We start from the raw sequence: 25625 nt of genomic DNA, 5'->3' as shown, positions 1-25625 counted from the left end.
CATGTGCATTATAGTAATCTTGCTTTGTGTGTGTTGGGGGTTTGCTGTCAGGGTGGACCCCACTGAGGAGGGCGACTACAGGATTTGCTTTGACAACAGCTTCAGCCATATATCAGAGAAGATGGTGTATATGGAGGTGATCGTGGATGGACCAGAGGAGGACGATGAGGACGATGAAGATTGGGCTGCTCTGGCTGAACCAGAGGACTCGCTGGAGTACAAACTGGAGGATATCAGGGTACACAAATCACATAGCACTTAATTCATCTGCCTATAGTTTACAGTTCTTCGTATTGTAGGATGTACATGTGGATCATGTGCATGATAAATATCAAATCAGTACTAGAACTCGGCAAGCACAGCTGCATTGTGAAAACATGCTTTAAGTTCTAAAAAGGTTCTGATACCATTTTCATCCCACATACTGTACTTAAAATGACAGATATTGCTTTTGTAGTAAACAAACCTTTACATTATATTGGCGCTATAAGGTTTCTTAACTCTGTAAGACCTGACATATGAAATAATAGTCAGCAAAATCAATTGTTTAACAGTAGGAGTATTGTTTGTTTAACAAATGGAGTATTATTTGATATACCAAGCCTTTGTGGCTCATATAATATGATGTAGGAGAATATGGAGCTCAAACTGAGCAACAATGTGTAATTTGGTCCAGTTGCTAATATTTATATGGCCAAAAAGATGAAATTCTGATAGCTTGTAATGTACATCAGTGAGAGCTGAGAACACCAAAAGAGACTACTATGCCTAGTGCTTTAAACATGTAATTTTATGATAAAATTGATCCCCCCCCCCCCCCCCCAAATGTTAACATGATTAAACTGGAAGCCAGTCCAGTGCGTGTTCATCTTGAAATATTACTAACAATATAAAAGTTATTCTCAAGTTCCCCTAATAAAAAATGAGCAAATATGATCACAACCTGAAAGTGGATGATTTTACACTTAAAGGCCTTTTACTTGCTAACAAGTATAAGCTATCAGTCAGACAACAGAAGTACATTGTGTACTACAGGTTTTTCAGGTTTCAGGTTGTTTTGATTATTTTGATAATTTGCATACCAAATATTTTACAGTAGGCTTTATTAAAGTTGAAGAACAGCTGCCAGTATTTTCACATTATCTCCAGAACATTTTTTTAAATGGTTGAATGCCGTTAAGAAAATTATTTGCAGATAAAATTTTCCTTAAAGCTCTAGTTTTGGCACTTATCATCTGCAACAAAAATGCAATGTTTCCAAATGTTTTGTGGGAAACTATAGCTTCGCTCATGTTTTCTCTCATCGCACAGGACACAATGGACGCTGTGCACAAGAACCTGGAGCGAAGCCGTCAGCTACAGACGACGCTGCGGGCGTTCGAGGCTCGTGACCGTTACCTGCTGGAGGATAACCTGTGGCGGGTTTCCTTCTGGTCCAGTGTCAGTCTGCTGGTCATGGTCAGCGTGGCCCTCACCCAGATCTACACTTTACGCAGATTATTCAGTGACAAACACAGAGTTTGTACATAGCAGAGATGAACTGGAGAGGGACTATGCTGGACTAATGGATTCTGTAAATGAAGACGTGGAAACTCTCAGGTCCAAAAAATATCCCTCTAGTTTCTGCTAGAATTGAAGTGTTTGGAGCTCTCAGTGAATCTGGCTATTGACCATTTCTCAGTGTTTTAATTATAAGAGTTTTTTTGTAGAGCGCTAACACTGCTGAACACTAAATTTACTTGAAGTGCTGTAGAAACATTTGAATGTAATTTTGTACTTGACTTTTAAAACCCTGTGGTTAAAATAATTTATGAGACTTTTGAAATAAATAACAGTGCGATTAACATTTCTTATGGATTTATACAGCAGGAAAATAAAAATCCAAGGGAACGTTTTGCTTTGAATGGTTTATTATACAGCACATTAGCATCTCATTTGGAACAAATGCAGCTCAGTCATATGTGGCATAGCAAGTGCATATGCAAAATGAATTTAAAACTCATCTGGGTTATTGATGTTACATTTCAAGTCAATTGCTAACTGCAATGAATTGTTATTACTGTACTGTGGGAATCAGAATCACATTGTTTCATAACAATACTTTCAAGATTGTTGCCATTAATCTATTTGTTTTCTAGATGTTAATCTGTAGGTTAGTGGTTCTTATATTCTTCCATCACACTGCAATAATATACAAATATTCTCATTAAACAACAAGCCTTGTAAAAAAGTTATGTACAACCATATTCATTACAAACTACCTATAAATAAGAGTTCCAAGAGTTCAATGAAACAATTCACAAGGTGGGATGCTTAGTTAATGACTCAACTATTCATCTTACATCATTTATTCAGTAGACATTTGGCACTCAGGTCATCACTTGTAAATCAACTTTTGCAAGTTGGGTCGCGTTCCTTGTCAAGCAATCATATTCTGGTCCTGGAGCCACCCACTCCTATCAACTGCAAATGACATGTTTACCTTCCTGGATGCATTCAGCTTTGCTTTTTTATGGCCTTCTCTTGCTAACTTCCCTCCATCTTGTTGACTCTGATATATGCCATTGCTTGCAAGAGTGCTCACTACTGTTGGGAACTTTGCAATTGGTTGGAACATCTGAAGCTGTTGATAAATTTGAATTTCTTAGAATCAATACAGTAAACTGTGCATCATGTTGGGGTGACAGCCTGTCCATATAAACTTTCCTCGGCCACTTTACGAAGTGGAACGCACTTCAAAATGGCAGCATGGATTCCCCTGAGAGGAAGTGATTAGGAAAGTTTGCAAATGGATGTCTAAAAGTCAAGTGGAACGTGCCTCCTGTAGTCCCCTGATGTATTTTTGTAGACCAAAACCTGGAAAGAAGTTTGCATTTTACACCTTCTGGTTCCAGCATACTGAAGGTTTTTTTTAATGGGTTTTTGGTTGAAATAAGGTCTGTGGTGAACACAAGCTCATGTTCACACATTTTATTCAACGCCTTAAAATACATAAGTAAATACACAAGTGGTTAAATGGGACTAAATGGTTAAATGGTTGTTGGGAACATTAAATGCCATCACACCAACTCATCTATTCACTGGCAGTGATGCCTAAGTTTAGTTTGGTACATGTCATGATTTTGATTAGGCTTTAACATTCAGTTGTTCATGTGTGATAAGTTTCATGATAAACCAAATGTGTAAGAATCAGCTTTTGTTGGTAACAGAGCTTATTTTCTGCAGTAATCCAAAAGCCAATGGAAAAATTCTATTTGGTTTTTGTCGAGGGAACCAGGGTGATGCAAACTTGTGGGTTAGCTTACAAAAATACAGCAAGTCATCAATGCAGTACTCTATTTCTTCTATTCCTTTGTAAATATTTCAAAGTTTGGAGAGAAAAAAAGTTAATTATATTGTTTTTAATTTACAAAATCAATGACTCCAAGTCAATAGTTTTACATTGTAACATTATTTCAGATTCAGTCATCATTCACACAACAGTCAAAGTTTGTAATGTTGCAATTCTGAGCTGGTTTGATTCGGTTCAACACTATGAACATTTGTATTTATTTAATCTATGGAGAAACCTACTTCTAGAACCAAGACTGCAAAAAAAATGGTAGGTCAGCACCTTTTCAGATCAAGATGAGAATAAAGTTCAAACAAGACTGAGTAATACCTAGAAGAATCTCATCTTTGGTCAATTTTTTTTTAAATCGCATAGGAAAATGTAAGTTGACTTTTTTTCCAATCCAATTGATTGGTCCTTTGATATCCTATTGATATCCTTTGGAAACAGGCATCATGTCCTCATGGTGCAGTAGACCAGCTGTATGGTGATCCTTCTCACCTGCACCGGATCAGCTTCACCACTGGTTCTCTGGCCGTCGTGGAGGCGGACGTCTGTTCAACAACCACAACCAAAAGCACAGATCAGCAGTGAGAATTTCATTTGCGTGCTGTACAGAGTGAAACATGTATGTTTACAGTAACTCAACAGGCTCTGATGAGCTATGAAATACTGAGGTTTATATTACGGCCCTATACGCTGTGTGAATGTGGAGGTGGGTTGGGGTTCCAAACTCTCAGAAAGTTTCCAGTTTATAAATTAAAATTACGAGTTCTTCGAACATGTAACACTTTGTCGTTGATAGTGTTCCCACAGAAACGCATGAATCAAGTCTGAGTAGAACATCACGCGCTGTCGTCTCGAAATTACGGTAATTGATAACTATACAGTGAAGGCAACTAAAGAGTAGATCTGAATGGTTTTAAGTGAATGTGCTAACTTCTAACACCTATAATCGGCCATTGCGTTCACATTCCCAATTGGTTACCATCTTCAGTGCTTCAAAAACACATTTGGATGAACAATGAGCGTTACTGACTGGATGCATGCCCAACTGACTTAAAAATGCAGGAGTAGATTAATATCTATTAATAAAGTTATGTGCTATCCACTTATGTAGAAACAGCTGATTTTGACAGAAAGCTGCTAAATATGAGCCTTGCATTACTCATCAGGTCACATGCTGATAATAAAACAAGACTCGTCATTAGACAGATGTGGTCTTCCATGATGATATAGGATGCATTCTCTCTCTCTCTCTTGGTTACCATCTTCAGTGCTTCAAAAACACATTTGGATGAACAATGAGCGTTACTGACTGGATGCATGCCCAACTGACTTAAAAATGCAGGAGTGTTCATATACCAATGGATAGCAAATTTACCTGGTAGCTACTCAGTATTGCTGGTACTTCCGGAAAACTGGTATGCTTATATGGTAAGTTCTTGTGATATTTTACATTCATAGCATGCGCTCTCTAAATTTCCCAGATGCTTCCAATTTTTTCAGACATTATTGCGTCATCTAATATGTAGAAAACCTTTTTTTATTTTTTAATATGTAGGCCTAAATCAACAAGAACCAGTAGAAGACAGAATTACCCACACTCCTTATAAAATAATATAAGAAATACCCGTTTGGAATATGCAATAACTGAAAGCGACCGAAAGCCTTGCACATTAAAGTTACAAATGGCTGCACCCACTCTTATATTAAAAATAATGTGTATAGTACATATCGTAAATGCATAGTATGCATTTTTGTTTGTAGTTAACACTTTCCTACTATATAGTAGGCAAGATGCATTCTCTCTCTCTCTCTTTTTATACTTCCACTAAGGAAACGTGCTCATGAGTCATACCTAAAACGTCAGCTTTACAGAGGAAGAACAGGTAATGAAGCCACATGGTTCTAAATTCTGTGTTTGAGACCGTCAACTCTGCAAATGAGATTGATCAGCTCATTACATGCTCATGTGCTCCATTCCGATTGACATTGCATCACAGTATCCATGATTTATTAATTAGTGCATGCTAAAAACATGACTTGTGCTATGACTTTGTGAAGGTTCCCTTTCAACATTTTCAGTTGAAAAGTGAGGGTAATGGGACTGTAACCTATACCAGCCTAGAAACAGTAACTAATGGATTACCTGTATTTAGCTTTTTGCTAACACTTACGCATATCACATAGGTGTCAATATGCAATAGAAATAACTCAAAAGTATGGACTTTCCTAGTAGGTGGGGAATCGTTTGGAACCTCACGATATGATTCAGTTAACGGCTCGATTCAAAACCATGAGTTTACGATGAACACAAACACATTTTAATGGTATTGCGTGGATATATCACTGACTTAATAACCTTTGATTGACCAATGCGTTCACACTCGCTTAAAAAATGTGTTTGCTATGAACAAGAGCTGTAATTACGCCATGTCGTAATTACAGTAATTCTGAGATGAGAACACGTGACATTCTACTCTGAGCTTTTCCTCAGACACTGAGGTAGCGCCAGTGGCAAGTATAGGTCTCTGCAGGAAAGTAATGGGAGTTACCAGATCGGGGTGTTTTTAGACCATGTTTCCTGATTGGCTGACACCATAATGATGGTAGGATTAGGGGTGGGGTTAGGTAAAGGGGATTATTTTGATTGCATGATTGAGAAACACCCTGCAGTTTGAAAACACCCACAAAGTTAGAAACGCCTTCTTTTGCTCTGCAGAGACCTCAATCTCGCCAGTGGCACCAATGAATCTGGCGTCGGTCAGGTGGTATAGCGTTCACATGGTCCAAACTCTCAGAAAGTTTCCAGTTTATAAATTAAAATTACGAGTTCTTCGAACATGTGAACACTTTGTCGTTGATAGTGTTCCCACAGAAACGCATGAATCAAGTCTGAGTAGAACATCACACACTGTCGTCTCGAAATTACGGTAATTGATAACTATACAGTGAAGGCAACTAAAGAGTAGATTTGAATGGTTCTAAGTGAATGTGCTAACTTCTAACACCTATAATCGGCCATTGCGTTCACATTCTCAATTGGTTACTATCTTCAGTGCTTCAAAAACACATTTGCGATGAACAATGAGCGTTACTGACTGGATGCATGCCCAACTGACTTAAAAATGCAGGAGTGTTCATATACCAATGGATAGCAAATTTACCTGGTAGCTACTCAGTATTGCTGGTACTTCCGGAAAACTGGTATGCTTATATATATATTTTTTTAATTTTGACAAAGTTCTTGTGATATTTTACATTCATAGCATGCGCTCTCTAAATTTCCCAGATGCTTCCAATTTTTTCAGACATTGCGTCATCTAATATGTAGAAAACCTTTTTTTATTTTTTAATATGTAGGCCTAAATCAACAAGAACCAGTAGAAGACAGAATTACCCACACTCCTTATAAAATAATATAAGAAATACCAGTTTGGAATATGCAATAACTGAAAGCGACCGAAAGGCTTGCACATTAAAGTTACAAATGGCTACACCCACTCTTATATTAAAAATAATGTGTATAGTACATATCGTAAATGCATAGTATGCATTTTTGTTTGTAGTTAACACTTTCCTACTATATAGTAGGCAAAAAAAACGAATGTGAAAAGAGTAGTATGTCCAAATTCATAGTATTCATGAAAAGTACCCAGATGATCTACTTTCGGCAAATTTCTGAAGTCTTTTATTATCATCTCACTTCCAATTCTCATTGTGCATTTTGCTCCAAGTCCATTTTACACAGGCACTTGACAATGATTTGTTATTCCAAAAGCATAAAAAAGGATGCTAAATATGTCCTCAGTCCCTCACTCCATACAAAAGGACACAATTATTAGAGAGAGAGACGGGGATCGGGTCACCATAACCAAAGACCAGAGGGAAAGTTATGGCTGCAGTGATCTTGGCTTTATCCAGTTCTTAACAGATGTTGAAGTAATTTGAAATCGGAAAACATACAGCTGGATACGATTTTAATTCAAGCCTTGAACTGACTGAAGAAAGAGCAGCGGTTGCCATCAATGTAGCCATAACACACAGAAGTGATTAAAGGGCGTTTGGCCCTGAAATCTGCAGCTAGTTTTTAAGTTTCATCTCAAGTCCGACTCCAAGTCTTCGATTATTTACAGACGAATCGATGCCAAAATCAAAGACTCGCTCCCGCTTACACCAAATCCCTATTATTATCCTCAAGTTAATCAAGAAAACGAAATTCGTCATGGCCCATTTCCTTGCACGCACATCAATAAAAGCAAACGTCAAATATTCTGCAATCAAACCAGGATCAAAAGGAAACCAGCTGGACCGCGTTCACTCTGAATCCTGTTCAACCATTGTTAACGCAACCGAAGGGGCATAAATCTGTCGTTCTACTCAGTAGCAAACAGTTTGTGAAAAATGCAAATCAACACAAAGACAAATGCCAAGGTTATAAATAATACACTCAGAAATACGCTTGTTAGTACATCTACTATGATCTCTATGTTAAAGATTCACTGTTTTTGCATTCAGAAAGTTCCCTGTGTCTTTGTAGGCAAGAGCGGACTGGTTCCATAAAGCAAATGCCCCCAGACCCCAAATACACCTGCATGCACCATGTTCAGCGACCCTGTGTTTGAGTGCATTCCCACTTCCTGTAGCGTCCTGATGTTTTTCCCGCTCATAAACCCTCCCCCGACCCTCACTATCCCTGAATGCGAAAATAAAAGCTCCTTGCAGATTAATTTAAGTTACAATGATCAGAACGCTAAGCTAGCGTAAACTGTTACGAGATTTGGAGTCGGATGTTACCTGAGCTCTGACGGGTCGGCCCGTCGCGAGTGGTTACCGTGCTTTCCAGGATTATATTCATGTACACAAATTATTATTTGTATAAATATTTCATTACAGAGATTTGCATACAAACTGAACCTCCTCTTCTGACTATCTAAGAAATTCCCATCACTCGAGAACTAGAAGTGCTTTTCAAGAACCAAATTTCTCAACACAACAGAAAGAGGATGTTGCTCGCCAGCTCCAAATATGAGTGTCAACATCTAGTTTTTTTTTGACTTGTGAACTTGTATGTTTGCTTTTCTCTGATCGGTTAGCTGCTATTGAGTCATAATTAACAGTCGCTTGGTACTAAGTGCCGTTTTGAAGGATATCAAACATAAACGGCCAACTGAACATGAAAAACAAAGAAATCAGATCCAAATCAATCCCACATAGCAATAACAACAGCGGTCATGGTGTCTTATTTCAGCATATCAAGTTAGAGAGTCAAGAAAACACAGAATGAAAACAAAAAACACATGAAGAAGTGTGTCTATAACAAGAAAGAGTCTTCAACCACCCTTAAGTTACCCAAGAACAGGAAGGAGACAGGCTAGTTTACAGCAACTAACTTGCACAGTGCTTGTATACATCTTATCCCACATTAAACCACTAGTCAGAGAGGAGGTATAATGAGTCTAATGTTGGTTCTTCTACACAAGTTGAGTAGGATACCCCCTGGTGGTCACCTGACCTATGTGAGTGATGAAATGACTGAAAGTTGGAGGCCACTACACCCTTTAGTTCACTCTACATTTGAACAAAATAATAACAGCAATACTTTTATTTGAATATGGATGTGCTTAATTTAGACCTCTGGGCTTTAAAAGTAAGGATTTGATTAGCAGCGCTGATCAGAGGACAGTTTGAGTGGATTATTTAGGTCTATTGGCCAGGCTTTATGTGTAGACACACGTGCACATGTTTCAGTGCAGTTCTCCAGCCCTTCCTCTCTCTCTCTTTCTTTCTGTCAGCCTATGGTGGCCAGCGCATAGGTCTAGTCTAGCAGGGAGGGCTCGGCGGGGCGGATAATGGTGGGCCGGTGGGGAGCGCCAGGGGGTCTTCTGCTGTAGGAGGAGAAATAGTGAGAAACAAAGGTGAGACATACCCACAACCACAGTCCACCTCTAAACATCCCTATCAAAGGGGCATAAGTAGATCATATGAAAACATACAAATTAAACACCTATTCGCCAAAACGTAAAATAGTTACAAATTGCCATGAGATTGTGTTGCACATTCATGCTGTACAGAACATACAAACTAAGTACTTATTCAAAAGAAGGGCATGTTGTTTCGGACACAGTCAGAGAATAGTGAGACTACATTTGATTTATTTCCATGAGAACACAGAGGAAGAGATGCATGCTGGGAGAGACATGCCATGGAAAATCAAGCAGACAGCGAGGAGATGTGACACAAGGAAACACCGACCACCAGAGCGCCAGATCTTTATTATACACAACACCTTTTTATTATCATCTCACTTCCAATCGGAGTCATAATTAACAGTCGCTTGGTACTAAGTGCCGTTTTGAAGGATATCAAACATAAACGGCCAACTGAACATGAAAAACAAAGAAATCAGATCCAAATCAATCCCACATAGCAATAACAACAGCGGTCATGGTGTCTTATTTCAGCATATCAAGTTAGAGAGTCAAGAAAACACAGAATGAAAACAAAAAACACATGAAGAAGTGTGTCTATAACAAGAAAGAGTCTTCAACCACCCTTAAGTTACCCAAGAACAGGAAGGAGACAGGCTAGTTTACAGCAACTAACTTGCACAGTGCTTGTATACATCTTATCCCACATTAAACCACTAGTCAGAGAGGAGGTATAATGAGTCTAATGTTGGTTCTTCTACACAAGTTGAGTAGGATACCCCCTGGTGGTCACCTGACCTATGTGAGTGATGAAATGACTGAAAGTTGGAGGCCACTACACCCTTTAGTTCACTCTACATTTGAACAAAATAATAACAGCAATACTTTTATTTGAATATGGATGTGCTTAATTTAGACCTCTGGGCTTTAAAAGTAAGGATTATTGTGTTGCACATTCATGCTGTACAGAACATACAAACTAAGTACTTATTCAAAAGAAGGGCATGTGGTTTCGGACACAGTCAGAGAACAGTGAGACTACATTTGATTTATTTCCATGAGAACACAGAGGAAGAGATACATGCTGGGAGAGACATGCCATGGAAAATCAAGCAGACAGCGAGGAGACGTGACACAAGGAAACACCGACCACCAGAGCGCCAGATCTTTATTATACACAACACCAGTTGGAGGCCACTACACCCTTTAGTTCACTCTACATTTGAACAAAATAATAACAGCAATACTTTTATTTGAATATGGATGTGCTTAATTTAGACCTCTGGGCTTTAAAAGTAAGGATTTGATTAGCAGCGCTGATCAGAGGACAGTTTGAGTGGATTATTTAGGTCTATTGGCCAGGCTTTATGTGTAGACACACGTGCACATGTTTCAGTGCAGTTCTCCAGCCCTTCCTCTCTCTCTCTTTCTTTCTGTCAGCCTATGGTGGCCAGCGCATAGGTCTAGTCTAGCAGGGAGGGCTCGGCGGGGCGGATAATGGTGGGCCGGTGGGGAGCGCCAGGGGGTCTTCTGCTGTAGGAGGAGAAATAGTGAGAAACAAAGGTGAGACATACCCACAACCACAGGGAAATGATGAAGGAGAAGGGATAAGTAAGTAGACTAGATGAGATGAGATGAGATGAGAAAAGATAAAAAAAAGAGAAGAGATGAGACCAGAAGAGATGAAGAGAGACAAGACTACATGAGAGGAAATGAGTCGAGATGAGACTACGTGAGAGAAGACGTGACTAGATTAGATGAGAAAAGACAAAAGGAGAATAGATGAGGCAAGAAGAGGTGACTAGGTGAGACTAGAAGGGATGAAAACAGACAAGATGGGACTAGACAAGAATTGATGAGACTAGATGAGCCACAAGATGGCGAGACAAAACATGAGGAATAGACCAGACTTAATGAGACTAGATGAGATGAGACTGTAAATGCGCACGTGCACTAGACTTCACGTAATGCGTGCACTCTGTAGGTGTTTTGAATGTTTTTTTGTGTCGTGAGAATATTGAGCAAAATTGCTCACTTGTCATGGTGTTACTTAACTATATCATGTTATGAATAAACTAAACATTTTGAATTTTTACCTTAGTGTGTTTCTTCTGAGTTTACGTGTGCTGTTACGCTCGTTTGTTCTGAAGTCTCTCACAAATAGACAAACAGAGTAAGCCTTAACAGCGCAACCTTGATACCAGTAATACACTATCCATTATCAATTGCCATTTACAATGAATGTAGGCTAATACAATTAGAAGAATCACTCTTCGATACTTCGCTAGTTATTTTTTGTCACTTATGTTTTAATCAGGCTATTTGTCTGGTCAGGCAGTTCGACCTGTATTCTGCTACTGCGATTCTCTCAGTAACTACCGCAGGGAAGAAAACATCTTCGGTCTGTCCAATGATTGTAAACAGTCATTTAAGTCTGTCAGACTGAAGAGATTTTAGCGGTAATGTGACCAAAAATATTTAAGACCCATCGAATCCGAATTTAAGACATTTTAAGACTTTTTAAGGCCTTTTATTAGGAAAACGTTATTTAAGACATTTTAAGAATTTGAAGGACCCGCGGACACCCTGTGAGATGAAAAGAGACAATAGATGAGGATTCAAGGCTAGATATAAGACTACATAAGAGATGAGACTAGATGAGAAGAAATGAGAAAAGACACATGGAGAAGAGATGAGGCAAGAAGAGACGAGTAGATGAGACTAAAAGAGATGAAAAGATACAAGACTAGACAAGACTACCTGAGATGAGATGAGATTTGGGACTAGATGAGACAGCCTTAGAGGAGATGAGAGCAGAAATGAGACATAAAAGAGAAAAGATGAGACAAGAAAAGGTGACTAAATGAGACTAGAATAGATGAAAAGATGCAAGATGAGGAGAGACAAGACTTCATGAGACTAGATGAGATGAGAAGAGACCAGATGAAGATATAAGACTAGATAAGACAACATAAGAGTTGAGACTAGATGCGAAGAGATGAGAAAAGACAAGAGCTGTGATTAGGCAAGAAGAGATGACTAGAAGAGATTAAAAGAGACGAGACGAGATGAGAAGAAATGAGAAAAGACAAAAAGATAGGGAGAGAAAGGACTAGATGAGACAACCTAAGAGGAAATGAGAAGAGAAATTAGACATAAAAGAGAAAAGATGAGCCAAGAAAAGGTGACTAGATGAGACTAGCAGAGATGAAAAGAGACAAAAGATGAGGAAACAAGACTAGATAAGACAACATTAGAGTTGAGACTAGATGCGAAGAGATGAGAAAAGATGAGCTGAGGAGAGATGAGAGCAGATGAGACTAGATGAGATGAGAAAAGACAAAAGGAGAAGTGATTAGGCAAGAAGAGGTGACTAGATGAGACTAGAAGAGATGAAAAGAGACAAGATGAGACAAGACAAAAGATGAGGAAGGACCGAACTAGATGAGGCTAGATAAAAAGAGATAAGAAATGACAAGATGAGGAGAGATGAGACTACATGAGATGAGATATAAAAAGAGAAGGGGTGAGGAGCAGACAAGAAGAGGCTACATGAGAGTAAACGAGAATAGACAAGAACAGAAGAGGAGGCTAGATGACAAAATTTGAAGAAATAAGACGGGAAGAGATGAAATGAGATAAATGACAAGATGAGATGGGATGAGACGAGAAGTTAGGTGAGACTATGGGAGACAAGAAGTGGCTAGATGAGGACACACAAAAGCAGAAGAGAAGGCTAGAAAAGAGACAAACTTTGACAAATCAAGATAAGAAAAGACAGGAAGAGAAGACAAAAGAGGCTAGATAAGACTAAATGAGAAAACATTAAATTAATTGAAACATGAGATGGCATTAAAAGAAACCAGGCAGAAAGGACAGGAAGAGATAAGAAAATACCAGATGAGACAAAGTGAGAAAGCAAAAAATCGATAAAAATTAGAATAGAAAAGAGGTGAGAATAGAAGTGATGAGGAGGGATGAGAACAGATGAGGCTAGATTAGTAGAAACGAGAAGAAGAAGAGATGAGAGGAGATCAAAACAGGAAAACGATATCACTGGAAGGATTAGAAAGAATATGCTGAGAAGTAAATGAAGGAAAACTTGATGCATTCATAATATTAGTTGTAGTATGTGAAGAAGAAAATATAAATCTGCATGCATTATCTAGTGAGAGCAGAATAAGAGCTGAAGAAACAGTACAACAGTCAAACCTCGTTCAAACGGTATTTTCCTCAGACCTCTGAGCTTCAGACACAAGACGCTCGTTCTCACACGCACACCAAGAATACACTTCTACATGGAGGTGACAGACGGTTAGGTGTCTTACCTGGGGATGCCCGGAGGGATGCGAGCTGGGCGGGAGGGGATCTGAGGGGGCGCACTGAAAGGATCCTGGCTGTTGTTGCTGAAGGCATTAATGGGCTGGCCTGGGCGATAGGGAATGGGCGGAGCTGCAAAAGAGGGGGTGGGGTTAAGAGGGGGTGGGCCTGGTGTTGGACCTCTCACTGCAGGAGGCCTGCTGGGGGCCGGGGCCGAAGTAGGCGGTCTGCGCTGGGGGGTGGGGCTACACAGGGCAGGAAAAGAAGAAATATATTATTAAAACAGTTATGAAGGACACTAAAACCATTTTAGTAGGTACACTACACTTAAGGCCCTGTATACTCATGGTGACGTTTTTCAGTTAAAAATCAGATGGTTAACTGTGGTTTTGGAACATGACAAACACTTCGTTTTTGAATCCTTTAAACTTTAAACTCCAATCAGTTTTCCTTAAAATAAATGTCTTAATTGAAAAACATAACTGCTTAGTTCTAATGAGTAATATTGTTTCAAATCAAGAAACAGGTTTGTGTTGCCTGATAACATTAATAATAGAAACACTTCGTTTTTGAATCCTTTAAACTTTAAACTCCAATCAGTTTTCCTTAAAATAAATGTCTTAATTGAAAAACATAACTGCTTAGTTCTAATGAGTAATATTGTTTCAAATCAAGAAAAAGGTTTGTGTTGCCTGATAACATTAATAATATAACTTTTTTTGTCTCTTAGAAATACACATTTGATAGTACATTGAGTTAGGATGCAGATGTAGATTTATGTTCATTAGCAAAATCAATCTGTAAAAATTGTAGCAACCTCATTTTATACGGTGAAATTTAATTATTCTGACTTCCATAGTAGCATACATTTAGATCATTATAATCAGATTAAAAACCACAAATATAGCACCTCAATACCATGGTAAAAATGTAATATGGCTTCTAGGTATTTGTATGAATAAATACATTTAGTATACATGCATAAACGCTATTGCTTAATCACAAAAATACAAATTATATTCCATTACTCCTCCTTTAATAGATTTAATACACATCTACATTAATAATATAATAAAATTAGACACAAATGCCCACATTTCTAACACAATACCATGGTGCAGTTAGTGGTGGTACTACAGTAAATCTATGGTAAATGATGGCGATTTGTAGATTAAAAAGCGGATAAACGGTCCAAGTGGCGCAGTTCAATTGACGCATTTGCCTCATAAACATTTTATCGAACATTTATCAAACTCTTATAATTTATCGAGAAAATTTATATCGTGCGATAATGATCGTTATCGATTTATCGCCCAGCCCTAGGCCATAGTATCCCAAAAAAGAAAATGTGATTTTTATTTAGTAGTAGTCTATGCTGTATATAGGCAATTCATTCTGAACATAGTACAGTAATGGGAATGTAACTCTTTCCCAGACAGCAGCGCGCTGTTCATTTTCTGACCTCGTCTCTGGAATCCAGGTATCGTTGACGGGCGGAGGCGCAGGAGTGGACACAGTGCTGATGCTTATGTCACCAATGATGCTGAGGGCCTCTTTTATGGAGTGGTACATACGCAGCATCTCGTCTCTGTGCTGGGCCTGGTCAACAGACTCCTCCATCAGACTGTTCTGATCTCCTGAGGAGTACAAGTACGCCAGCAGCTCTGAGTGGATGAAGTCTTTAGCCTGGGGACAGAAAGACGACCGAACAGGAACGAAAGGTTAATGAAGAGGTGAGGATGTTTGCAATATGTTAGAATTAATATGTTTCAAGATGAACTGTTGAGTACTTACGCTGTTGATCATGAGGTGCATGATAGTCTTGGGCATGAGATCTCTGATGGTCTTGTTGACGATATCAATGTAAGAGTCCACCAGGTTACGGATGGTCTCCACCTGCCTCTCCAGCTGAGGGTCCATAGAGAAGGTGTCGGCTGGAGCGGCCTCTTCTGAATCCACCTACACACACACACACACACATACCAGTTTCTTTACAACCACTTCTTTTTTGCCTTTGATCTAAGTTTAAGAATGATCATGAATTTTAAAGACAACATCTAAAGTGACCTGTATCTTTAATACGTTCCTGGTCTTATTGTGCTGAATGGATGCACAGAATGAATGAAGTGCATACTATTCTTAGGGGAAAAAATATTTTCTTTCATTTTTCATCAAAATGTAAAACCTTTCTTAACCTCTAAAACAACTTCTGCTGATCAAAGCAAGATCGCATCGGTGGGAAAAAGCATTTTTTAGCTATTTACTAGATACTAGAAAAACAGAAGTGATATTTGTCCACGTAAAAGCTGTGTAAATGTTGTCGCTACGATGATTTAAGAGATTTTTTTTTTATATATGTTGCTAAGTAGCTGCTGTATTTTGGGTGTTTTTAACATGTTGCAGTGTGAGTGTTTCTGGCTGGTTGCATACACCGATTGTTTAGTAATAACAGTAATTACACAGTAATAATGTAAAACACCCATCTTTAACAAACTGCATAATTCCAATAACACAAATGGATGTGCTAATATATTTTCAACTGCCTAACCCCAAGTATTTATGATAATAATAGCAATGTTTGCCTTAGACGCACTGCCACCACTACTACTAGTACTACTACTATTAATTTCATAACATATATTACCGTTTTGTATCAGTAATGTTGTTTTTGAAAGAAAGACATTTTTATTCAGCAAGAATCCATTCAATTGATCAAAAGTGATAGGAAATACATTTATAATGCTAAATAAATTATATTTCAAGTAAATTATGTTCTTTTTAACGTTCCATTCATCAAAGAACCCTGAAAACATTTTTAGGAACATGTGACACTCAAGACTGGAGAAATGACTGCCAAATTGGAATAAATGACATTTTAAAATACATTCATATATAATATAATTGTAATAATTCCAAAATATTAATTCAAAAGTAGTTTATTTGTTTTATATACAGTAGTCAACATTTGAAGTGGATCAGAAAAGTTCATCAAAGTTGTCCTAAGACAAGAACGCATTTTGGTTTTAGGACAACTTTGATGAAAGTTTTTGATCCACTTCAAATGTTGACTACTGTACAAAAGAGTGAAAAATTTAAGGGGGTCTGAATACTTTCCGTACCCACTGTATATACATACATTGCAATAAACGCAACCTTGGTGAGCGTAAGTGACTTGTAGTAGTTTTCTAGAAGTGTAACATCAGAATCAGAATCAGCTTTATTCGCCAAGTGTGCGCAAACACACAAGGAATTTGTTGTGGTTTTTAAGAAGCTCAATGTTGACAGTTAACATGTTGACAGTCAAAAATAAATTGTGATACAAAAGAGTCTTAAAGGGTTAGTTCACCCAAAAATGAAAATTATGTTACAGTGCTTCAGTCCAAAAGAAGTGAAATAAAAAGCGCCCATCCTCTGACATTCTTTACAAATCCTCGTTTTGTACTTCTAATTCTTGACCGTTGTCTTTTGATCTCTCCGCTGCGCTTCCGCGTTCGTCACTTCTGAGCGGCGCATGCGCAAAGCTGACCTCATACGTCATCCGTCCGGAACGGCTTCCGTGTACAACTGTTGGCGCAAGCTAGATTCAAGTGATTATTACGTTTTGAATATGGATATTTTCTTACAAAAACGCATCGATTCGCTACAGGAGGCCTTTGTTCATTCCCCCGGATCCGTGTGAGACACTTTTTTATGGATGGGCGCTTTTTATTTAACTTCTTTTGGACTGAAGCACTGCAACACCCGCTGACTGCAATGATAGAGCTTGGAATAGCCAGGACAATTTTTAATATAACTCCGACTGGATTCGTCTGAAAGAAGAAAGTCATATACACCTAGGATGCCTTGAAGGTGAGTAAAACACAGCCTAATTTTCATTTTTGGGTGACCTAACCCTTAAAATGTGTAGACTTTGAACTCTCAATAATGGCATGCAGAGTGTTTTAGATTGTACGTGTGTTCAAACTGAACATTAGTACCTGATCTTTCTCAGGATAAACGCCTGCTCGAAGAAAAGAAGCTTTCCAGCTGTCCATGTCCTCCTGCAAATCACAGGCCAGCTCGATCTGACGCAAGTCCTTATACACGTTCCTGCGAGGGGGATCGAACTACATGAAGCGGCCGAACGCCAAACCAAAATACACAAACACAGAGAGTTGCAGTAAGCCCTGACCTTTGCTCAGTGTTGAAGATTGCAAAAATATGCTTAGTGGACATGAAGCCTTTCTCCACGTCTCTGAGCTTCAGGTTGTCCAGAGGAAGCATGTATTTCTTCTCTTTTTCCTAGTAGAGCGGGATGAGAGAGGGAGAGTTGCAACAATCTTGTAAAACACTTCACAGTGGTATCAAAAGCTGCAGCGTTCAGAGATTCTAAATACGATATATAACAATGGATGTATAGAAAAGTGCTACTTGAAGATTTTTCAAAACATCTTCTTTTGTGATCATATGGGTTTGGAACGACATGACAGCGACTTAATGACCGCATTTTCAAGTAAACTGTCCCTTTAAAGAAGGACCACCAGGTTGCCAAGCCAGAGAGGGGGATGTGAGACAGAGAGAGAAAAGAAAAAGAAGAGGAGGAGTCTGGATGAAGACTAATGCTGCCAACTCGTTCTGTTGAGTTGAGAAGCAGCATCTGGAAACATTTATGTCTGCACAGCTACGGCCCCAACAGTTACATCACACAGAGGAACACTTCCCTGCCCCCAACACACACACACACTTATGCATACACACACAACAACCCCCCAGTAACCCAGTACGATTTCCTGCAAATTCCAAAGTCGGATCCCGGCTGGAACATTTCAGTGCGCTTGCCACGTCACTTTGCCTCCCCTTTCGTCCCGCTCCTCGCCTCTCTTTTCTCCGTTTATCGCTTTCTTTTTACTTTGAAAATGACTGCTAAAGGAACATTTCTCAGCGTTATTCATAAAACAACGGTAAAGAGCGAAAACTGCACATGGTCCAGAATGCGAAAATGAAGCCATGATGGCATTCCTCTTGAAGAAACTGCAGAGGCCTGGAATATGCATTTGCCACGCAGCAGCGGACATGTGAGTATACCGAATATATACATTTGAAAATAATTCTTAATGTAAACATTATCAATAAGTAAGGTCGGGATATTCAGTAATGTTATTTCAATCGATTTCATTATGTTTAGATTCATAATGACTTTTTTGCATATGCAGACCAGCTTTAATTACTTGATTCTTTGTGTGCCTTCATTATTCGGTACAAAAAGCTATTTAGAAGTAAAAATCACAAAAATGTGACATTTCACCCCAAAATCAAAAGAGGTTACATTTTGCATTAAGACAATTAAACCTATTTCATCGCAGCATTATTTTCATGAGAATTACGTTTTTTCGCCCTCAAATTATCCTTAACTTAGCATGTCCGAATCTTTAACTTTTCCACTTTTTTAAAATTGTTTCGTAACTCCCAATTTATTCACTATGATTTTCATTAGACTTTTTGTTTAAATAAAAAGTAATTTTACTGTTTTACAGTAAATCACGTAAATCATACTTTACAATTAAAATACCAATACTTTTGACAATATTACAGTTTTGAGAATCAAATTTACGGGGACTAAACTTGCTGCTGAATCCAAACATCAATGGTTACATAACGACCTTAATTTACTTCGAAAATCGTTCTTATTACTTTATTTTAGATAAGCAGCGAGCTGAGCATGTTCTTGGCGGGCTAAGTGAGATCGACGCTTTATCAGTGTGTCTGTCTGAACTGTTTACTCTCCTCTGCAGTCGTGTGCGGTCCTCGGGGCAGTGACCTGCGGTCCAGCCGCCCTCTTTCCTCCCCCCCGCCTGCCCAGTGTTCAGACTACCTGTTCATCATGCTGCAGCTGAACAGTAGTCCGCACATTGGTTAGGCTGGGCAGGGACACACACACCCGTGGCTCGAGCAAAATGACTCTACCATTCGCTGCTGGACAAGAGGGAATTTTACATATAAACAATCTCTATTGGGGAATAAAGTGACACGTTTACATTGAAGTTGCTTTGGATGAAAGCGTCTGCCAAATGCATCAAAGTACACATTCATACATTTATGTGCTCCCTGGGAATGAAACCCAAGGCCTTGATGTTACTCCCACCACACTCTACCAGTCAAGCCACAGGAACTTTGGAAAACAGCTAACGTTTGCACTAATTTCAAACACACATGAAGTCCGAGCCCAACTTGAGTGGCACAAGATTTAAGCTCAAGCGAAAGGGGGAGGGACTGTAAACGAGAAATGAAGAACAGATTAATCTCACCTCCTCGTCCTTGTACCAGGACAGCGATTCGGCCGTCAGGATGAACCAGTACTCCTTGGAGCCGCCCTTCATAATGCTGATGTTGAGGGTTAGCCAGCCTTTACGGATCACCTGTGGGAAGGAGTGCGGAGGTGGGGGGGCGGAGGGTGTAGGGCATGCCACAAGAGTGGGGAAACATTTGTGAGATTCACACAGTCTTTGTGCTGGAAGCTTGTGTCCTATGCTGAACAAACCTGAAAGCCCTATTATGCAAACCTGTGCTTACCTGCTATGGAAATATTTTGTGTAAATTTGGTTGCCTTCTAACGTGGCTAACGTGATTAACTAAATAACTCTGCTTTGTACGTTACAGTAGTGGTTCTCAACTGGTTTTGAAAATTTTCAGGCAAAATTGGTCCTTTCTTTTACATTTTCACTGAAAGTTTACAGGCAAAATGGTCCATTGTTTTTCAATTTTGTTAAAACTTTTTTTAAGCCAAAAAGGTCCATTGTTAGTAAGTTTCATTGATTAACTAAATAACTCTGCTTTGTACGTTACAGTAGTGGTTCTCAACTGGTTTTGAAAATTCATTGAAAATTTTCAGGCAAAATTGGTCCTTTCTTTTACATTTTCACTGAAAGTTTACAGGCAAAATGGTCCATTGTTTTTCAATTTTGTTAAAACTTTTTTTAAGCCAAAAAGGTCCATTGTTAGTAAGTTTCATAGTCAGTCCCTAATGAAAATTAACCATGGTTTTATTATAGTAAAAGTGTAGTAACCATGTTTTTTTGGCGTATTGATTACTAATTGTATAACAGTTTACTACAAATACAATGGTTAATTTGTTGTTACTATGGTTTAACTATAGAAACCATGTTTTTTTGGTTTTAATTGTAGTACAAAACATAGTTAATTTTAGTAAGGGATATAGCAATGCATACCACAGAAATCACTTTTGTTTATAAATAAAGCATTATGTTTGTCATTATGTTTGTCTTCCGCTCTCACGCAAAATTCCCAATTGCATAGATTCCTTTTGAAATTACTACATTTCGTATGCGAAAATTTGCCGAACTATGGAAAATGTGGGCCCATCGATATGCAAAAATATTAACATGCAAATAAATATAAGTTAAACCAGAAAAGTGATGACTGTAACTGCATGAAGAACAGCAGTGGTGTGATTTACCAACATAAACCAATATGTTGTATCAGTATTAGCATATTAGCAAAAATTCCATTATATTTGCACTTAATTATTCGCATTTAGCTTTAGGTTGGGAACCACTAGACTACAGTATCTACTCTGCATGGAGTCAGAACATAAGGCAGCAATTAAAGCTTAGTCACAAATAAATGCTCTAGAAACTCTGAATATACAATAACAAAACCACTGGGGAGTGTCTTGAAATAGAGCAACAATAAAAGAACAAAGGAACAATTTTGTTGTGCTTGTGGATTTTTTCCCCTCTACAGTTCTTTCTAAAGCACAGCGCAACGTGACGGCAGATGCCATCCAGACCCACTGGCCTGTCACAGGAACAGGGGTCAGAGGTCAGCAGTGGCATGTTAGGGTCAAATTAGTGAGTAAAATCAAGCCTACAAGCTGGCAAACAAAGGAGAACGCCGTTAGTGGTATTAAATGGAGAAAGACGAACACTCAAGTGTGAAAACCTATTGAACGGGAAGGAATAGTGAGAGAAGATACAGGTAAGCGGGTTGTACTGGTAAACAGAGAAAAGGTACAGGAGCTGGAGGAATAAAGGGTTAGTCAAGGAAACGGGAGGGAAAGGGCTTCCAGATATCAGTGGTAAAGGAATCTCAGTGCTATTTTTGAGGATTAAAAGGTGTCTGTAACTCAAGGATTATGGAACACTGCTTAGTAAAGTCAACATGGAATCAAAATTAATCTTATTTACATTATTAATGCACATTCCAGCTCCGTTCCGGTACTACATCTTACGTCATAATACCACACGGCATCAATGACACTGAACTTTTCCCATTAAAGAAAGAAATACCACAGCAAAATGTACTGCAAGCCTTTCTACGGTACTATCCCTTTGCTCCCTTTCCATTTTGCTTTGTTCTCCGTAAAAACGGAGTGAAACTGAGAGGAGGGGGTTAGAGTTAGAGTTAGAGAGTGCCAACAGAAACAACGCAGACATAAAGCTATGGCAGGCTATATAGATTGTTTGCCTTGGTGGGGAAATGCCATCAACCTTCTTAAGAAACTTGATAACCATCTCTGAGAGGGGAAAATGACAGAAGAGAATTGATGAGAAGAAAAAACACCAGGACAGTACGGCTCAGGCGTCTCGTGCTAGGATGTACTGTAGCGACCCGAACAAAAGACCACGAAAACGCTCTCGAATATCTTTTCATTAGACAGAAACCCAGCAAATATCTGTGGTCAGAGCCTGGCTCGGGCTCTGTATTCTCTAACATGGATGCAATTTCCCTTTGCCGCCCACAACTGAAAGAAATGAGAGCATGACCCTATTTTCTGTTGCGTTTGGATTTCACCGTTCTTCCACGTTGCACATTCTGACTGCTGTCTCTAAATTACACCAATTAATCCTAATATTATGTACATTTAAAATGCATAATTATCAACAAGTTAATCAAAGCGTTGGCAAAATGTGATCAGAAATTTCATTGAACAGAAATCTGTTGATAGAAGGGATGATCTTGAATTAAAGATGAGATGATTAGATGATTACCTGTGAGAGGCGACTGTTAATTACCCCAACAGAAATCCCCCAATTAACTTTGCCCCAGAAAGGATTTCTCTAAGGTTGAGCAGTTAATTTATTAAATTAGAGTCAATTGATTAGCAAAAGGAACCCGATACTGCCACATTCTGGCCATTACTGGCACACCAAGGGGAAAAGAAAAAAAAGAAAGAAAAAAAACCCCAACTAACTCTTATGGTAGGGCTGGGCAATATTTTGATAATCTAAAATAAGCTTGGTGTATATATAAAATTAAGGAAGTTATTATTGTGATGACTTTAAGACTTTCATTTGGCCATTACGTTTTCTAAAAGGTTTAGTTTTGTGATTAAGATTCAATTCAATTAAATGTAATTGGAATTCCAATTCAATTCACTCTGCCCATTTCATTTAATGGTTTCAAAACTATGATTCAATGATTTATCAGTTTAAAAATGCTCATGCCCTGCGTGGCACTTTGCATTTATTAAAAGCAAATAAACAAATCTAAAGGTAAATGCTTATTTATTACTCTGCATTGTTACACAGCATATGAATTTAAATTCTTAAAATTAGCTACTCATTTAGTGATAAACAAAAAACATGCCTTACGTTAATTAGATGATTATTGTTTTACTTTTGAATCTACACAAATTTGGCTGCAATGATATTAAATGGTTAAAAGGTTCAAACATATTGAGATTTTTGTTTTGTTTTGTCATATAGCCCAGTCCTAACTCAGACATATTGTTAGTATAAAGAAATAATCATATTTTAGTGGAAAATAATTGTGATTAGCTCTTTATGGTAAATGTATTTTAAAATCTATAAAAAAAAAAGCATGAATTCATTAAAAATGCACACCACATACATGTATAGAAAACCCAAACACACTCTACATGTCATGTTGGGTTTGAGTTTTGCTCTCTAGTATGATTGGATGCTTTGTTGGCCCCACCCACCCACCATATCCCCATGGTGACGTAGAGGCTGATTCTCCACAAGGCAAACTCTGCTCACCCAGCCCAGGCCACCAGGACTCACATCCAGCAACAGGACAACCGAGGCCTCCATTTCACTCCATTTTCTCATTAAAAAAGGTTCTTTTCATGCATAAAAATACACTGATATATGAAATGAAGGGTGCACTGTGACATGTTCTCAAAGGAATGGTTAGTAATGTTCTCTCGGTTTAATTACTATAATTACCAAATGTTAGGTGATGCCACTAATTACAGTGGGCATTTTATGGTGGATTTGACGTCAGTTACTGATTACTCGTAACTGAAATTGAAAACCTAGCCTTGATTAAATTTTTTATTCCAGGTTCCATAATTTTGTTTTTTCCACCAGACTATACCTTCTCGGCTTCGCCTTCTCTCAGGCCACCTAATCTGCAGAGTGAAAGAAAATCCATCAGCTTTATAATTCTCGCCAGCAAGTTTACACACAGACATCCCACCCACAGTGGTAATTATGAGTTAGTTGACCTGTTACGGCCTCGGTTCTCCTGACTGGATGAGTGCTGGTGACCTCTAACTGGGCGTGGCTTGTAGCTTTGTCGTACTTACCAGTATTTCACCCTGCAGTGTTAAGGAGGGACGGGGGCAAGTTTTGGGGAGAAGAAATGAGACAGAGACAAAGAAAACAAGCAAAGCAAGAAAGGGAAGACAGTGCAGGAGGATGGTTAAGAAAGACAAGTTTTTCAAATGGAAATGAAAAGGTTTGAAGGGGACAAGGGTGTGATGGAGTGAGTCAAAGAACAGTGAACAGTCACAGTGAGAAAAAAAAGTTGGAAGCAGACACAGAGAGAGACAGACCGAGAGAGAGAGGGGGAGAGAGAGAGAGAGAACAACAGAACATAGTTACATGCAATTAGATTAACTGACAGTACCACAAATCAGAATTATCTATTAGGTTGAGTCATTGTCACGGCTGGATCCATGCACATTCTGAATTACACTTCCAACAGAAAAAGGAAGCTTGCATTAAATTAGGGCAAGACTGAAACAAAAAAACAATGCATTGATTACTCATTTGTCATGCGTCAGTGTTACTAGCAGCTAGTACTGCTGTGATGCTAGTGAAAGCAGAGTTTCTCAAAAGCGGAAGGACATGAAAGGGAATGTCCCTGTCTAATAACGCAGTGTACTTTCAAGTTGCTTATGTCATTTCCACTGAAACCTTCATGCATGATAAATCCATTTCAGGCTCTTTTATTTTTCTAACTGGGAAACAGTTCACATAAATACTGTGTCCTAACCAGTGACAGAATTCCAGCTGTCAACACAAATTGTAGCGTGATGCTTCACAATATCAGCCATTCAGAACATAGAGCTGTTCAGTCATGATGTCAGTTATGTCATTTGTGTAGCAGAACAAAAACATGAACGTTTAAATTTTTTTTTTATTATCCAAATCTTGAAAATGATTGTTAAAATCCAGGATTTAGTACTACAAGCTAAACAACTTTATATATAGTTACACAGACTACTCTAGGTGGGGATGCAAAGAAGTTTTTGTGGTCGGTAAAGGCAAAAACTTTGGTTTAAATGGAAGCCTCAGGTTTTATCGCTCATTGCATTATGTCGCACCTGGTAAGGACACTGTGTAAAAGGGTGTAGTTGATAACATTTATAAGTGATAGAGACCTTGGGGAAACATACTGTTCAGTTTTTAATTACAGGGGTAGATTAAAAGGGGAGATGTCGAAGGGGTCCCTCAGGGTTCAATGATAGGCCCTTTCGTGTTTAATTGGAATGGTGGAGGGCATGATGGTGTTGGAATGAAGGAGTGTCAACTTGGATTGAAGAGCATGTGAAAGCAGAGAAAAGTGTACCTGGTTGACAATGGCCCTCTTCTTGTTGACAATATTCCTTTGCTGGGCGCTGCAGGTGGGGAAAACAGACAGAAAACACTGATTACGCACTGATTGCACACCATTGTCTGTATTGTTAGAATACCACAGCAGTAAAATTATGATTTGTGTAAGCCTCCTTGGCACTCTGGGTGGGAGCAATCCTGCTCTGAGGTAGAAACAAGGAATGGGGCAGGATAAAAAAA

The 25625-nt window shown here is 38.7% G+C and overlaps 2 protein-coding genes across 2 annotated transcripts in view; one reads left to right on the top strand and one right to left on the bottom strand.

The window, feature by feature from the left end:
* Positions 1 to 3824, top strand: part of LOC107602724 (transmembrane emp24 domain-containing protein 1-like) — a 10231-nt gene extending 6407 nt beyond the window's left edge. Inside the window, exon 4 of the mRNA XM_016295296.1 lies at positions 1312 to 3824. Coding sequence (XP_016150782.1) covers positions 1312 to 1530 — 219 coding nt within the window. The 3' untranslated portion in view covers positions 1531 to 3824. The remainder of the gene's footprint in view (positions 1 to 1311) is intronic.
* Positions 3825 to 10457: 6633 nt separating this feature from the next.
* Positions 10458 to 25625, bottom strand: part of dnm2a (dynamin 2a) — a 68152-nt gene continuing 52984 nt past the window's right edge. Inside the window, exons 13-21 of the mRNA XM_016295297.1 lie at positions 25402 to 25450; positions 24134 to 24145; positions 19869 to 19979; positions 17756 to 17865; positions 17562 to 17673; positions 15379 to 15543; positions 15047 to 15270; positions 13593 to 13829; positions 10458 to 10797 (exon numbers count right to left, since the gene is read on the bottom strand). Coding sequence (XP_016150783.1) covers positions 10728 to 10797; positions 13593 to 13829; positions 15047 to 15270; positions 15379 to 15543; positions 17562 to 17673; positions 17756 to 17865; positions 19869 to 19979; positions 24134 to 24145; positions 25402 to 25450 — 1090 coding nt within the window. The 3' untranslated portion in view covers positions 10458 to 10727. The remainder of the gene's footprint in view (positions 10798 to 13592; positions 13830 to 15046; positions 15271 to 15378; positions 15544 to 17561; positions 17674 to 17755; positions 17866 to 19868; positions 19980 to 24133; positions 24146 to 25401; positions 25451 to 25625) is intronic.

The sequence above is a fragment of the Sinocyclocheilus grahami genome, unplaced genomic scaffold (assembly GCF_001515645.1).
Source record: "Sinocyclocheilus grahami isolate Dianchi unplaced genomic scaffold, SAMN03320097.WGS_v1.1 scaffold333.1, whole genome shotgun sequence".
Classification (NCBI taxonomy): Eukaryota; Metazoa; Chordata; class Actinopteri; order Cypriniformes; family Cyprinidae; genus Sinocyclocheilus; species Sinocyclocheilus grahami.
Note: the sequence above shows the minus strand (reverse complement) of the source record. Positions and strands in the feature narration are given on the sequence as shown.